Source organism: Ylistrum balloti, unplaced genomic scaffold, assembly GCF_031769215.1.
Source record: "Ylistrum balloti isolate Yb309-2 unplaced genomic scaffold, AGI_CSIRO_Ybal_v1 Utg370714, whole genome shotgun sequence".
NCBI classification, from domain to species: domain Eukaryota; kingdom Metazoa; phylum Mollusca; class Bivalvia; order Pectinida; family Pectinidae; genus Ylistrum; species Ylistrum balloti.
The window spans coordinates 789,078-807,796 of NW_026782426.1; the positions used below are offsets into that span (position 1 = coordinate 789,078).

Here is an 18,719-nt window from a genome sequence, read left to right on the forward strand (position 1 = left end):
ACAGTCTTACTATAGTCTTACTATAGACAGTCTTACTATAGACAGTCTTACTGTAGACAGTCTTACTACAGACAGTCTTACTATAGTCTTACTATAGACAGTCTTACTATAGATAGTCTTACTATAGTCTTACTATAGACAGTCTTACTATAGTCTTACTACAGACAGTCTTACTATAGTCTTACTATAGACACTCCTACTACAGACAGTCTTACTATAGTCTTACTATATAGTCAGTCTTACTATAGACAGTCTTACTATAGACAGTTTTACTATAGTCTTACTAGACAGTCTTACTATAGTCTTCTTAGACAGTCTTACTACAGACAGTCTTACTATAGTCTTACTATAGACAGTCTTACTATAGACAGTCTTACTATAGTCTTACTACAGACAGTCTTACTATAGTCTTACTATAGACAGTCTTACTATAGACAGTCTTACTATAGTCTTACTATAGTCAGTCTTACTATAGTCTTACTATAGTCTTACTATATAGTCAGTCTTACTATAGACAGTCTTACTATAGTCTTACTATATAGTCAGTCTTACTATAGTCTTACTATAGTCTTACTATAGACACTCCTACTACAGACAGTCTTACTATGGTCTTACTATAGACAGTCTTACTACAGACAGTCTTACTATAGTCTTACTATAGACACTCCTACTACAGACAGTCTTACTATAGACAGTCTTACTATAGACAGTCTTACTATAGTCAGTCTTACTACAGACAGTCTTACTATAGACAGTCTTACTATAGTCTTACTATAGACAGTCTTACTATAGACAGTCTTACTGTAGACAGTCTTACTACAGACAGTCTTACTATAGTCTTACTACAGACAGTCTTACTATAGTCTTACTACAGACAGTCTTACTATAGACAGTCTTACTATAGATAGTCTTACTATATTTTATGAAATTGTTAAGGATGGAAAAAATATATCAAAAAAGATACCTGAATACTTAAAGTTTCTAGAGAAAAATCATTGTATGTTTAATAACTATTGTGAAAATATATTCCTTGTGCTTCCATTATTCTGGCAAAACCATAAAAATTTAAACCACAAAAAAAAATTTAAAAAACAAATCACAGTGCACAGATTTTATTGGCTCTCTATCTCTCTTGTGTTAAAATCCTACATCATTTAAATCAATAAAAGAAAACAGATTGGTTAGCAACAATTTGTCTCCAGTATATACAAACAGTATTCCAGTAAGACACAGACGCACAGAGTCGTCTTGGTAATTGACCGCTGTCCCTTGACCAGGCAAGACCCTGTTTTGTTTATGACGTTAACTCAACTATCTCTATTTCAGTAATGCAATCAAAGAATTAGAGCTAAATCAGATCAAATCACTTACAGGCTGATTCAGCCAATGAAATCACAGTGAAAATTATTTCGTCCAATGAAATCAAAGTAAATCCTAATAAAATTCCCATCATGCTCTTTGGGCATCAAATCAAAAAATAAAAACTCATTTCTGATGGTAAAAAGCCTACAAGGAAATTGGTTTGGACAGTGACTACGGTTAAAGAAATGGCTAGAGAAACAAGGTAATTGAATACAAGACAAGACAAATTGTCCATCCAGCATCCTAATCGCATTCATTAAGGACGGATGTTTGGTCAGTTATCTGATTGACCATTACTGTTTTTAGCCTGCCCTACCTATTTAAGTACGTGTAAGGATACGTTTTCAACATATGGTGTCCCTCCAATATCATCATTTATATCACACCATCTTTCTTTCATAAATCGTGGCATACAGAAATTCAGACACTCAGACAGAAATTCAGACACTTGGACAAAAATTCGGACACAGGGACACAGAGTAAAATTGCCTAGATATATTCACATTAACATTTTGGATAGGAACTTTCTGTCAGTTCTCCAATTTAAATATTTCAGCAGATGACAGAATTTTACAAACATAAACAAACAGTTAATTCACCAACGTTTTTACACTTGTTTTATATGAATGGAATATAGGCCTACAAACATATCAACACAATCATGTCAACACAATTATAATCCAAACTCAAATTCAATAAAACTAGGGCAAAATAAGACAAAGAAAGATTCACATGTAAACTCAAGAAAAAAGTATATGGAGAATAAGACCAGGTGTTCCAGAAGAGAAAGCCCTCATACATATCAATTTGAAAAAGATTCCTTTCATATTCTGGTTTGAAATTTAGAAAAGGACGCTGGACTAATAGGACGCTGGATCACATAATTACTTCATCTAAATCAGTCAGTTATACTCCCTATATTGAAATACATACCTAAAAGCCATAAAATTTTTGAAAGCGAAGTACAGCTTCTAAATTAAAATCCAATTTAAAAAGGATTTTTTTTAAAGTTTAATCAGTCCAATCAGAGTTTCCTTCATTCCCAGTAAGAAGAAAATAATTCTCATTTTTTTGTAAACTTTCAAAAATCATTTTCAGATCTTTAAAAAGGAAAATTTCTTCAAACAGGAAACATTGATTGAAAGATACAACACTACACAGATTTCATCTGAGAAATAATTTGAAATTTGTTTCTCCAGAATTTTTAACGTACTATGAGGTGGACTTAATATGGTCTAGAAACAGTTTGAGGTCTGGCTGGAAATCATCATACATTTTTCATCCGATCATATGATGGGATGAAAAAATTCCAGCCAATGAAATGATGTGTTACAAACTAATGGCAACATAATGTGACGTTCATTACTATATATAGCTTCCAAATTAGTTTGTTATTACCTTGTAGGCAACAATAGGTATCTATAACATAGTCTGAAAATGAATTTCATTCCCAAACCTTTTGATGTACAAAATAACTTTAGACTTTGAAATTAAAGTTCCTCCGGGAAAGAAATTTTATCAACAGAAACTGCGAATGAATTTGCAATTTCTTCAGTTTTCATAAAAGAACGAACAAATTGAGCTTGATTCAAAATTCAATTTGACATCATGTAGCTCTTAAAAAATTCTCCGACAACAATTAAGTGGGGCATTAGTTCATCTTGGAAAATATTAATCACATATATTGGTCACAGCACCAAACATACAGCATTAGACAATTGTTAGCTTGGACACTCATTTAGGTAAAGACATATGAATTTGATTGCTGTTCATTCAGGTTCTAATTCAATTTTCACCCCAAGCATTCGAAAAAAATTTCTCCACAAAGACACTGCAACAAGCTCAAAAACCTAGCCCATTGTGAATCCTGTAGTTTTCGACTAATCGAAAGTCTTTTAAGAAAAATTTCCTACAGATATATATGTTGTTTGTTAACCGGCATTGTGAATCAATAATTCATGGTAAAACTTGATGTTTCTTAACGGTTGATCACAAAGAATAATTGTTACTTTGTCGCTGTTAACTGATATTCAATCTACCGGAAAACAGGATTAATGATTACTTAAGGAGTGGAGACCTTTTTCTATTGAGAAACAATCCATTCTCATACAGATCAATATCGCCAAACACAAACCAGTCAAAGCCAATAGTGAAAAACCACAGTCAAGTCCTTTTCTGTAAAAGAATAACGTAACTGAACCAATCATTGATTTTCACTGACAGCCAAGTCAGATCAACATAGGTTACACATTATACAGTCAATCTAATATATTTCAACTAAATAATGATCTTTATTTCATTAAAAAAGTCTCAAATAAAAAGTCGAAAAATACGAAAGACCCAATGGTCTTTTCCCAACCAAATGGTGGACCAAAAGAGTTCCACTTGAACCAATGGTCTTGTTTCAACTTTATGATGGACCAAAAGAGTTCCACTTGAACCAATGGTCTTGTTTCAACTTTATGATGGACCAAAATAGTTCCACTTGAACCAATGGTCTTGTTTCAACTAAATTATGGACAAAAGAGTTCCACTTGAACCAATGGTCTTGTTTCAACTAAATGCTGGACTAAAGAGTTCCACTTGAACCAATGGTCTTGTTTCAACTAAATAATGGACCAAAAGAGTTCCACTTGAACCAATGGTCTTGTTTCAACTAAATGGTGGACTAAAGAGTTCCACTTGAACCAATGGTCTTGTTTCAACTAAATAATGGACCAAAAGAGTTCCACTTGAACCAATGGTCTTGTTTCAACTAAATGGTGGACTAAAGAGTTCTACTTCAACCAATGGTCTTGTTTCAACTAAATGCTGGACTAAAGAATTCCACTTGAACCAATGGTCTTGTTTCAACTAAATGCTGGACTAAAGAGTTCCACTTGAACCAATGGTCTTGTTTCAACTAAATTATGGACCAAAAGAGTTCCACTTGAACCAATGGTCTTGTTTCAACTAAATGCTGGACTAAAGAGTTCCACTTGAACCAATGGTCTTGTTTCAACTAAATGCTGGACTAAAGAGTTCCACTTGAACCAATAGTCTTGTTTCAACTAAATAATGGACCAAAAGAGTTCCACTTGAACCAATGGTCTTGTTTCAACTAAATTATGGACCAAAAGAGTTCCACTTGAACCAATGGTCTTGTTTCAACTAAATGGTGGACTAAAGAGTCCCACTTGAACCAATGGTCTTGTTTCAACTAAATGCTGGACTAAAGAGTTCCACTTCAACCAATGGTCTTGTTTCAACTAAATGCTGGACTAAAGAGTTCCACTTGAACCAATGGTCTTGTTTCAACTAAATAATGGACCAAAAGAGTTCCACTTGAACCAATGGTCTTGTTTCAACTAAATTATGGACAAAAGAGTTCCACTTGAACCAATGGTCTTGTTTCAACTAAATGCTGGACTAAAGAGTTCCACTTGAACCAATGGTCTTGTTTCAACTAAATAATGGACCAAAAGAGTTCCACTTGAACCAATGGTCTTGTTTCAACTAAATTATGGACCAAAAGAGTTCCACTTGAACCAATGGTCTTGTTTCAACTAAATGCTGGACTAAAGAGTTCCACTTGAACCAATGGTCTTGTTTCAACTAAATGCTGGACTAAAGAGTTCCACTTGAACCAATGGTCTTGTTTCAACTAAATAATGGACCAAAAGAGTTCCACTTGAACCAATGGTCTTGTTTCAACTAAATGCTGGACTAAAGAGTTCCACTTGAACCAATGGTCTTGTTTCAACTAAATAATGGACCAAAAGAGTTCCACTTGAACCAATAGTCTTGTTTCAATTAAATGCTGGACTAAAGAGTTCCACTTCAACCAATGGTCTTGTTTCAACTAAATAATGGACCAAAAGAGTTCCACTTGAACCAATGGTCTTGTTTCAACTAAATGCTGGACTAAAGAGTTCCACTTGAACCAATGGTCTTGTTTCAACTAAATAATGGACCAAAAGAGTTCCACTTGAACCAATAGTCTTGTTTCAACTAAATGCTGGACTAAAGAGTTCCACTTGAACCAATGGTCTTGTTTCAACTTTATGATGGACCAAAAGAGTTCCACTTGAACCAATGGTCTTGTTTCAACTAAATGCTGGACTAAAGAGTCCCACTTGAACCAATGGTCTTGTTTCAACTAAATGCTGGACTAAAGAGTTCCACTTGAACCAATGGTCTTGTTTCAACTAAATGCTGGACTAAAGAGTTCCACTTGAACCAATGGTCTTGTTTCAACTAAATTATGGACCAAAAGAGTTCCACTTGAACCAATGGTCTTGTTTCAACTAAATGGTGGACTAAAGAATTCCACTTGAACCAATGGTCTTGTTTCAACTAAATGCTGGACTAAAGAGTTCCACTTGAACCAATGGTCTTGTTTCAACTAAATTATGGACCAAAAGAGTTCCACTTGAACCAATGGTCTTGTTTCAACTAAATGCTGGACCAAAAGAGTTCCACTTGAACCAATGGTCTTGTTTCAACTAAATGCTGGACTAAAGAGTTCCACTTGAACCAATGGTCTTGTTTCAACTAAATTATGGACTAAAGAGTTCCACTTGAACCAATGGTCTTGTTTCAACTAAATGCTGGACTAAAGAGTTCCACTTGAACCAATGGTCTTGTTTCAACTAAATTATGGACAAAAGAGTTCCACTTGAACCAATGGTCTTGTTTCAACTAAATAATGGACTAAAGAGTTCCACTTGAACCAATGGTCTTGTTTCAACTAAATTATGGACCAAAAGAGTTCCACTTGAACCAATGGTCTTGTTTCAACTAAATGCTGGACTAAAGAGTTCCACTTGAACCAATGGTCTTGTTTCAACTAAATTATGGACCAAAAGAGTTCCACTTGAACCAATGGTCTTGTTTCAACTAATTTATGGACCAAAAGAGTTCAACTTGAACCAATGGTCTTGTTTCAACTAAATTATGGACCAAAAGAGTTCCACTAGAACCAATGGTCTTGTTTCAACTAAATGCTGGACTAAAGAGTTCCACTTGAACCAATGGTCTTGTTTCAACTAAATGCTGGACTAAAGAGTTCCACTTGAACCAATGGCCAGGTGAAAAATTCTTTTTTTACAAGTAAAATGTTGGACTTCTATTTTAGGTAATATCCCGATAATTTCAAATTTTACAAACTAAAACGTTAAAGTACATCCCTGTAATTTAATTATAACATTGACTACAAAGCAGTAAGGTATTAAGAAGATATAGGGTGTTTTATTTATCGTTCTTTTTTTTAAGCAATTAACAAAAACTACATGTCATTTCATCTAAATCTTATTACAGATAATAATTACTTTTGTACTTTTCACTGTTCCCACGAGAATAAACAAATAAACAAATAAACTAAGAACATTGTACAGTAAACGTAAACAACAAGGAGTGAAATCAATCTGACAAGATAATCGTTCCTCTTACAGATTATTCATAATAATTTGGAAAATTCAATTCCAAATCTGAAGATAAAAGACAATTAAATTCTCAAATTTTGCAAAGTTCATCAAAAGAAAAACATTTAAAGATATTTGATTGTACAAAGCAAGATAAAAAAAAATTATTGGAAGTAATAGTTGAATATTGAGCACAGGAAGTTTGAAACTGGTAGCGATGTCCTGTATTTATCACAGATAAAAATAGTTACTATCAAATGGTTGGTAATCCTGGGTAATTTGAAGAAGGTGTGGGAGAAAAAAATTCACTCCTGTTTGTTAAGACAGAAAAATCTCATAAGCTGGGATAAGATTTTTGAGGTTCAGCAAACTACATCCCTGAATACTGAACATAAAAAGTGTCAGATTTTAATGAACATTTTTCTTTCCACACCAAACAAGTAAGACAATTAAAGAAGACAACAATCTTAAGATTTTAAGCACTGTTTCTAACCTTCCACTAGTCTGATTATCGTTCATTGGGATAATGATAGGAAAGCGTGGATACAGCTGTTATGAATAAGAGAATATATCAGTCTCATATAGGGAAAAGTGGAGATAAATCTGTCACAGAACACAATCTGTTTACTTTTACACACTAGAAATCATGGAAACACACAGTTTGAGTCAGAAAATTTAATAAACTCTCATCCCATGGAAGCATCTGTCCAAAGTGAATGAATCTATAAAACTGAGTATATCCTGACAATGTCACATTACGGTGAAGTTTATCAGCATTGACAACATGTGACACATTAGATGACAAAGTTACACACAAAAAAGCCAAATCATTTCTATCTTACTATCTTAACTGACTCATCAGCATTAAAAGGGAGATCACTCTGCACCGAAGTGCATCCAATTAAATCTAATTATGATTACGCTGAATGAGGTGAAAAGATTTTATCACTGCAGAATGAATCATGATCTATGAGGTGAGAAGCGGCAATATTGATACAGAGAAGGTGAGGATACAGCTCAAGGGCAATTGGTCTTACCTGTAACAGTGTCATGCAGGGAAACTTCTGCCCGTCTGTTTGTCTATATTCTCTTTTCTCTCACTCTGTTTGTCCATTAATTTCTCTCTCTCTCCCTCCCTCCCTCCCACTCCCTCCCCCTCCCCCTCCCCCTCTCCCTCTCTCTCTCTCTCTCTCATGTCAAAGAGTTTTATGTATAAAATTTAATCTAGTTAATCTATCTTATACTATATATTTGTGTGTATTCATATCAATGATAAATGGTGTTGATAATGTCCTTGTGACTGCCCTACTACTTGTTTTAGCAATATGATTTACTTGAGCTATAAACTCTCTCCAACACAAGAAAAAAATCAAACTGTATTATAATCACTTTAATCATTAAGATGTAACCTTTAACCTCTCAAATTCAGCTATGTGGTAGAAATATCCTCAAAGAATCCTAAACATGCTTCTTGTCTTTGTCATTTGGTTAGCAATGATAATGTGTATCTGAAGAAAGTTTCGTTATGATGGTAAATTTCCTAAAAATACATATATCAATAAATACTGATGATAAGGACAACTGTGACCACGAAGGATAACCATGTGACTACAGTAAAGACGACCTTGTGACCTAAAAGGATGATTATGTGACCTGGAAGGATGATCATGTGACCAAGAAGGGAAATTATGTGACCAGGAAAGATTATCATGTGATCTGAAAGGATGATCATGTGACCAAAAAGAGTGATCATGTGACATAAAAAGGATGATCATGTGACCAAACAAGGCAATCATGTGACCTGAAATAGTTATCATGTCACCTGGATGGGTAATAAACAGACAAGGAAGGTGATATACACTATTAAAATGAGGCTTAAATCATGGTTTTGCATTTTTTTATCAGATATGCTGACAATTAAATCTGGCTTTGTACTGTAACAGAAATGTTTTTTAAGTATATACGGAGACAGCTGGTGTCTGATCAAAAAGACTTACAGACCAGGATAAGCTGCTTAACACTTCATCAGCATAATAACTCAAAGGTATCTTTCAAATCCTTTTAATTATGATTGAAAAGAGAGATAATTAATATAAGACAGCAAAGATCACAAGATGATGCAACCACAGTAAAGTACACTATCACATGATGAGTAGGATGGTGACAATTACATGATTAAATTCTTAACACAATATGAGATGTGAATGCCAACAACTGGATTCAAATCAATGTGAGGATTGTAAACAATTTTAATTCTGCACTTTTGTCAATAAAGTCAGAATCAGGCTAATAATATATAAGTACTTAAATATTGATAAATAAAGCTGGATTTCAATACTGGGATACCAGTACCTGACTGATGACACCTAGACACTGACACCTGGACACTGACATCTGAAGAACAACACCTAGACAGTGTCACTGGGTACTGACACCTGGACATTGACACCTGGATACTGATACCTGGATACTGACACCTGTACATTGACACCTGGATACCGATACCTGGATATAGACACCTGGATACTGACACCTGGATACTGACACCTGGATACTGACACCTGGACACTGACACCTGGACACTGACATCTGGATACTGACACTGGATACTGACACCTGGACACTGACACCTGGACACTGACACCTGGACACTGACACCTGGACACTGACACCTGGATACCGATACCTGGATATAGACACCTGGATACTTACACCTAGATACTGACACCTGGATACTGACACCTGGATACTGACACTTGGATACTGACACCTGGACACTGACACCTGGACACTGACACCTGGATACTGACACCTGGACACTGACACCTGGATACTGACACCTGGATACTGACACCTGGACACTGACACCTGGACACTGACACCTGGACACTGAAACCTGGATACAGACACCTGGATACTGACACCTGGAGACTGACACCTGGATACAGACACCTGGACACTGACACCTGGCTACTGACACCTGGACACTGACACCTGGACACTGACACCTGGATACTGACACCTGGATACAGACACCTGGATACTGACACCTGGATACTAACACCTGGATACAGACACCTGGATACTGACACCTGGATACTGACACCGTGATACTGACACCTGGACACCATGATACAGACACCTGGATACTAACATCTGGATACTGACACTGGATAATGACACCTGGATACAGACACCTGGATACTGACACCTGGATACTTATATCTGGCCACTGAACACATGACATCTTTACCTGGAGTAGTAATATAGAGCCCCGTAAAGTACAATTTCACCATGCAGTACTGATGGAGAATTATTACACTAAGAGACATCCCTAAACTCTGTTAACATTTTCAGCACGGACTCCAACATTCACTAACAAAATCACAGGTAAACCAAATAGCTTTATTTGGATTTCTTAGCATTAACACTCTTTTACCTTAAGAAAGTAAAACCCACTTTTTATCTGCAATCTTCCTTCGTGACAGCTGTAAATGTGTTCAAACGGTAAAATATAGTATTTTTAATGAATTCTTATGACTGTTAATGTTTCTGTCTAGTATAATCAGGATATTCCTGAATTTTACATTATCTTAAATCTTTCTTCTCTTAATCTATCTAATCTTAACCTATCTTATCTTAATCTGTCTTAATCCCCACATGGGTCATCAGGATCATAGACATTCATTCTTCACAAAGTATTAAATAGATATACATAGATTTCCCATCAGTAGCTTCATGACTTTAAAATGGTTGAACTTAGCTGTTAAAAAAATAGTCTTCCAGGAACGTGAGAGATTTAAGCAAATGGCATACAAACCAGTTGTCTCCCTTATCAAATGACTTATTTCAATTAATTAGGAAAAAAGGAAAACGGGACCATGAGAGATTTCAGCAAATGGCATACAAACCAGTTGTCTCCCTTATCAAATTACTTATTTCAATTAATTAGGAAAAAAAGAAAAGAAGAATAATGTCACCTTTCATTAAAGGGGTCAGATTAAAAAATTATTTCGCCCTATATGACAAAGTCAATTGAGAAAAGATATCTCAAAAATAAATAACAATATCTTGAAACAGGATTATGTATTACCTCCCCTTATGAACAACACGAACCAAACACGAAAGATCAGTACTAAAACAAAAAATATGCTTTCACTGAAAGATAGGCATAGAAAAAATATGAAATAACACTATACTTAATATCAGGCCGACACAGATTAGGTAGTTAAACACACAACAATAATTAAAGATTTTTTTTTAATTGGATTTCCTTGTTAAGGATAATTATTGTTTGTGATGTTATTATCAATAATTCCATCATAAAAGAATTTTTTAAAAACATTGAATGCTGTAGCATCAATCATACTTTCAAACGCAATAAAACTGTAGAGTGAACAATAGAATTAAAAGAAACATTGATTGCTGTTCCTATTCTGGAATTTGTGACACAGACCAGACGTCCTTTTAGTTATGTCTGCTGGCGATTTAGCTGAATGTATATCATAACATCACATGCAAACACACATGAGAACTTCCTCTGCATGTCTAGAACCTTGATCCCCGAACGTGTCATATTCAGACAAACTCTGCTTGACCTAGAGTAATTTTGTATTGGTTTCAAACATTCTCGTAATCAAGGTACCGATCAGTGTTATTTTCTGCCTGAAATTTTACAAATTATTGACAGTAGATATAAAACTGAGAGAACAATGGAGCTCACAATGGATCTGTTTTGTCAAACTATCGTTTAGATGCACGGTTGTTGGTAGAGTTCGTGACCCAGGGGGAACATATAGACATATTATCACACGCAGTTATTGTAACGTTTACATGTGATGCGGAATCTTCGAAAGAAATTGACAGAAAATACATCATATGTATACACAAGAGAAACCGGGTCCCTGTAATTGTTCCACTGGAACTTTAATGTTCCCCTTTCCTTCTGCAATATGGTTAATCTCATGCAAGTAATGTATCTGCACTTTCTATAAAAAACATTAACAATAACTGTCGAAACACATGGAGATCCCATATAGAAGTTGTAAAGGACCATTATTCAAGATTCATTACACAGATGGTCACTGCTGGATCCAGCAGGTTGGGTTTCAAATGTGGTATAATAATGGTGTCTATAAACCGGTGTTCTCTATATACAGGTGGTGACTACATACAGGTGGTCTCTACATACAGGTGATCTCTACATACAGATGGTCACTACATAAAGGTGGTCACTACATACAGGTGCTTACTATATGCAGGTGCTTACTATATGCAAGAGGTATCTATAAACAGGTGGTCTTGATAAACAGGTGGTCACCATATACAGGTGGTTACTTTATACAGGTGTTCTCTATATACAGGGTTATCTGCATATAGGTGGTCTCTATATACAGATGGTCACTATATAAATGTGGTCACTATATACAGGTGGTTATTATATACAGAAGGTATCTATAAGTAGGTGATCTTGATACACAGGTGGTCACTATATACAGAATATATCTTAACAGTTGGTCTCTATATGCAGGTGGTCATTCTCTATAGGTATTGAAGATACACAAGTTTTCAGTCCACAGATGGTTTCGGTATAAAGGAGGTTCTATATATAGGTGGTCACTAAACACAGATAGACTATATATACGGTTGGTCACTTAATACAGGTAGTCAGTATACTCAAGTGGTCACTCTACAGATGGTTTCTATATACAGGTGTCCATATACAAGTCATTTCTGCATACAGGTTACTAAATATAGGTTTTCAGTATACACAAGTGGTCCGCAGACAGATGGTCTCATTATACAAGGGGTCTTTATGTAAGCTGGCCTCTATATACAGGTAGTCAATGTAAAAGGTTGTTGTTATCTACAGATAGTCATAGTATATAAAGGGTCTCTCTATATATATAGATAGATAGTGTCTACATATTTTTGGTCTCTGTATACTGGTGGCCTATTTAAACAAATGACCTTTACATACAGGTGGACTCCATATACCAAGTCATAGTATACAGGTTGTCACTGTCAAAAAGTGGTCTTTGTATAGAGGTTACCTCTAAACACAAGTGATTATATAGATATTTTTTTAAGTTTAGTGTCCTGTATATACAGTAAGTCTCTATCTATAGGTTGCTTCAGTACAGAGCTGGTCTATTATAAACAGGTTGAACTGTACACACAGGTAGCTTGTCTAAACCAATGGTCTTTATATACAGGTAATTTTCAAGGTTTAATTTTGTGATGAATATTAACACATCAGCGATATAACTAAGAGTATAAATCCATCCATTTGCAACAATTAGTTATTGATGTGAGTCATAAGTTATTGCTGTGATGTCTAAATATGGTTATATAACAATATTCCTAAACAATACATGTAAATACACTACCATTCATTCCGTAATTACAACAAATCACTAGAAACATTTTGGTTCCCATGAGTCCCATTAACTCATTACAGAACTTTGATAAGCCATCAACATCACATCAAACATCAATGTTCCCAGTGATCTACATGACACGGCCACGGAAATCACAGTATCGGGTGCTACACAACTTTATTAATATTTATTTAATATCACATAAACGTCATGTTCACAGAAGGATTTGTTTCCTTAATCTCTTCACAAACAAAAGTAAATCTTTTTCCTGTCTTTAATCATTTTGATTCCTAAAGCATCTATGTATCAGATTTTTACTGAATTTATATAACATTAAATATCTCTCTATCCAAATCAACTGAAGTGACAAGCTGTCTTGTGCTAAGAAAGTGGTGTCATTGGTTGAGAAACATTACCTAAATAGCTCTAGACAGCATATGAAGGACCTCCCATATAATGTTCATTGAGGTAGCCAACATTTACCCCACATCAAAATGACCCTGACAATTCACAGTGCAACAAAATAAGCCTTTCTTTGTTGAAATGTTGTACAATTTTTACTTAACCATCACCTATAAATACATGGGCTTCTGTTCCCTGAAACAATAGAATGATTAACTTATTGGCTAAATTGACCAATCACAGTACATTATATCATTTATTTCATTCACATCCAAAAATACTTGAAAAATTGACCAATCAAAGCATGTCATTTATAAAACAAATAAAAAATTTCCTTTTATCAGATTTATGGAACAATCACCGCAAAAATGATTATGCAGTTCAGGAAAATATCCTCAAGATGAATATATTTCAATTTTCTTTAATTTCAAAGAGCTGGATGGATAATTAAGATTGTTCATATGTCAACACACAGCGTCCTGTCCACGGAAGCTGAACCATGTCATCTATTGTATTCATGACAGCAGACAACATTCAAAGAAAACATTTCATGAATATGTTAAAAAATATTGATGAATTCAATTTCCTTTAATCAACATTATAGTAAATAATGATTTCCCCCTCCAACAGCCTTCCGCATACAGAATTAATTCTTTAATAAAAAAATATGAAATCGACAACTAAAATCAATTTCTAACACAGAGTGAACTTTTTCAAAATATTATTTTTTATATGAAACAAAAACTAAACTTCCACAATTCAGTCTTTTCGGGCACCATACTTGCAAATCAGACAAGGAAATTCATCCTTAACTTCAGCGGACATCAGTAATCACAGAATATATTTTCAACAACATTATTTTTCATGTTCTTCGTCTCCTACACTTATTATTCACCCTGTAATAAGCCCAGGGAACAAGTAGGTTACCTCAAGCTCGAAAGTATTGGGGTGGGCTTATTAAAGGACTTGATATAGTATTTTTTGGGAACTCTACTAGCGGGCTTATTACCAAGCACGGGCTTATTACCAGGTATATTTATATGGTACTAAATGATTAACTGGCAATTTTTTGTCAATATATCTACATATTAACACAGTTGCTTTAAAAAAAATCACAGTTAAATTACAGCATGTTTAATCAATTCATCTCAAGCACCAAACTCTGTATAGATTTTTGGGAGGAAGTTTGGCTCAACTTACCACAATGACTTCGGATCGCAATTGCGGAAACCCTACTTCCCATGATTATTGGACCACGACCATGATCTGCCAAAACTCATTTATGATAAACTTATGAACCTGTGGTTTGATTGGCTGGTATTGATTTTCATCTGTGGCTAGTATCAATCATCTATAGAGACACTTAAGGGCCGAGAAGATTTACATTCTTAATTAACATACAAGAAAACTAGTATTGATCTTTAAAACAAATATAAAACGTCAATAAAATTAATTTATTTATGGATCCATAAAGATAAATGTCACAATTTATGTTAAATCCATGAAATTAATATCATTATGAACAATTAATTTATTTCTCTATTTTATTATCCAATAGGATAAACAACACAAAATACTAAAATGTATTTCACAGCGACAGAGGCATCGCGAATGATTTATTAAACAAACATGTAAATCATACACTAATCTGTTACAAATACACAATATACAATGTATGTATATATATATGTCACTCCTTTCATTAATAACTATTACATTTTACCGCAACAGAAACCCCGCACAGATGAACTTCTATTACATTTTACCGCAAAAAAATAAAAAAAATCTCCACCTACGTGCGCCCCTACCTGTGTCGCCTGAATGACACATACAGGTAACACGCGACAGTACGGCCCTAGTCTTGATTTGCACGTGCAAATCATACACATAGCGCCCCCTATTATATAACTTTTTTATATCGAAACTTAAGTATACATATCCAACGCCCACATCTGTCATTATATCTCTTTTACCACGGATTCAAATAATCTCGCAAACCTTGACCAATGACTCGCATACAAAATTTCTTATAGGTCACATCTTCTAAAACACAAACTTTATCTATATTGTATTGGTTGTGAAATTCCTGTGGTTTTAATCGTGATATCATAACTTCATTGCGAATAAGACTTTAACTGAATTATGATTTTAATACTTTGTGAATAAGCTTTGAGATTCAAACTGTTTTTATTATATCCAAATCTCAACTACAGAGAGAGTTGTTTTCATCAATATTTAAAATAAATCTTAACCCTATGTGAAATGTCAAGATTTAATCAATGAAATGTTCTTGACTTAATTCTTTTGTAAATATTTTTGGAAACTCGATATAAAAATCCTACATCATATCTATAGATATATTTCCATATTATAAGAGTATTCTCGATAATTTTTGCTCTATATTGTAAAACTGTAGCCTGGGAATGATATATACGCCACTCTCTATAACATATAATCGTAATAAGAAAAGTATGTCACAAGCCTAATAATCTGAATGCGAGATCAAATAAAGTATAATCGTGAGTATAGCCCTCTCCGGAAACATAAGATTGCGACAAGGCAAACAGTTCAATTATCTCATTAATGTAGATCAATACCGCTTACGTCCCTAGACAAATAAAGGTTTGACCTGTCAGGCCATGGCACTGCCATTTCCACGCTTAATTATTGTTTGATTTTTTTGTTTCAATACACGCAGCAGAGGCAATGATGCAGTACTGCTCTCTTTTCATTGATCTCTGTAAGTAAAGTGAGAATAATGAAGGTTATATGAAAAAAGAAAATTCATTACGTTCGGAAATGACACTTGTTACTTTTGGTTCACACTAGCAACGGATGGACACCCACGGCTAGATGTGTTCACAAAATGATCCCAGCATCCTCAATGTATTCTAAAAATAGAGCTATTCCATTTTATGTGTTTTTTGAAGTACTCATTCTAATGTACATTTGCCATACAAACAAAAACAAATTTTTTTTCATTTCAAAATATATTTTTGATTGGTATTAACTTTTTCCTTCCATCTCTCTTTTTTTATCATCTAAATATTTGCAAACAGACATTTTTCCTCTAATAGGGCAATGAACACTATGATTTGCAATTCCAGCCAGGTCAGTTCAATAAGTGTAGTTTGGGTGGGGGAGGGGCAAAGGAGGGGCCAGGGAGGGGCTGGGGAGGAGGTAACAGAGATGTGGACACTTTTGGTTTGAATAATAGTAGACCGGAAAGGAAATTTAGGCCTGGGGTTATAAAGAGCTGATATATAGGTAAATGTAATATGTGGACTGACATCAACATGGAGAATGTACTTACTGACATGGAGAATATACCTTCTGACATGGAGAATGTACTTTCTGATTTGGCGAATGTACCCTCTGATATGGTGAATGTCTGATATGGAGAATGTACCTTCTGATATGGAGAATTTACCTTCTGATATGGAGAATGTACCTTCTGATATGGAGAATGTACCTTCTGACATGGAGAATGTACCTTCTGACATGGAGAATGTACCTTCTGACATGGAGAATGTACCTTCTGACATGGAGAATGTACCTTCTGATATGGAGAATGTACCTTCTGACATGGAGAAACTACCTTGTGATATGGAGAATGTACCTTCTGATATGGAGAATGTACCTACTGACTTGGAGAATGTATCTTCTGACATGGAGAATGTACCTTCTGATTTGGCGAATGTACCCTCTGACTGAATTTACCTTCTGATATGGAGAATGTACCCTGTCTGATATGGAGAATGTACCTTCTGATATGGAGAATTTACCTTCTGATATGGAGAATGTACCTACTGATATGGAGAACGTAACTTCTGACATGGAGAATTTACCTTCTGACATGGAGAATGTACCTTCTGATATGGAGAATGTACCTTCTGATATGGAGAATGTACCTTCTGACATGGAGAATGTACCTTCTGACATGGAGAATGTACCTTCTGACATGGAGAATGTACCTTCTGATATGGAGAATTTACCTTCTGATATGGAGAATGTACCTACTGATATGGAGAATGTACCTTCTGATATGGAGAATGTACCTACTGATATGGAGAATGTACCTTCTGATATGGAGAATGTACCTTCTGATATGGAGAATGTACCTTCTGATATGGAGAATGTACCTTCTGACATGGAGAATGTTCCTTCTGATATGAAGAATGTTCCTTCTGATATGGAGAATGTACCTTCTGATATGGAGAATGTACCTTCTGATATGGAGAATGTACCTTCTGACATGGAGAATGTTCCTTCTGATATGAAGAATGTTCCTTCTGATATGGAGAATGTACCTACTGATATGGAGAACGTAACTTCTGACATGGAGAATTTACCTTCTGACATGGAGAATGTACCTTCTGACATGGAGAATGTACCTTCTGATATGGAGAATGTACCTTCTGATATGAAGAATGTTCCTTCTGATATGGAGAATGTACCTTCTGATATGGAGAATGTACCTTCTGACATGGAGAATGTTCCTTCTGATATGAAGAATGTTCCTTCTGATATGGAGAATGTACTTCTGACATGGAGAATGATATGGAGAATGTAACTTCTGACATGGAGAATTTACCTTCTGACATGGAGAATGTACCTTCTGACATGGAGAATGTACCTTCTGATATGGAGAATGTACCTTCTGATATGAAGAATGTTCCTTCTGATATGGAGAATGTACCTTCTGATATGGAGAATGTACCTACTGATATGGAGAATGTACCTACTGATATGGAGAATGTACCTTCTGATATGGAGAATGTACCTTCTGATATGGAGAATGTACCTTCTGACATGGAGAATGTACCTTCTGACATGGAGAATGTACCTTCTGATATGGAGAATGTACCTTCTGATATGGAGAATGTACCTTCTGATATGGAGAATGTACCTTCTGATATGGAGAATTTACCTTCTGATATGGAGAATGTAACTTCTGACATGGAGAATGTACCTTCTGATATGGAGAATGTACCTTCTGATATGGAGAATGTACCTTCTGATATGGAGAATGTACCTTCTGATATGGAGAATGTACCTTCTGATATGGAGAATGTACCTTCTGACATGGAGAATGTTCCTTCTGATATGAAGAATGTTCCTTCTGATATGGAGAATGTTCCTTCTGATATGAAGAATGTTCCTTCTGATATGG

At 35.0% G+C, this 18,719-nt stretch overlaps 1 protein-coding gene across 1 annotated transcript; it reads left to right on the forward strand.

The window, feature by feature from the left end:
• Positions 1-17,297: 17,297 nt before the first annotated feature.
• LOC132557734 (uncharacterized) lies at positions 17,298-18,119 on the forward strand. The gene has a single exon (XM_060222255.1). It carries the CDS (start codon positions 17,298-17,300, stop codon positions 18,117-18,119), a length of 822 nt encoding a protein of 273 aa, XP_060078238.1.
• Positions 18,120-18,719: the final 600 nt, after the last annotated feature.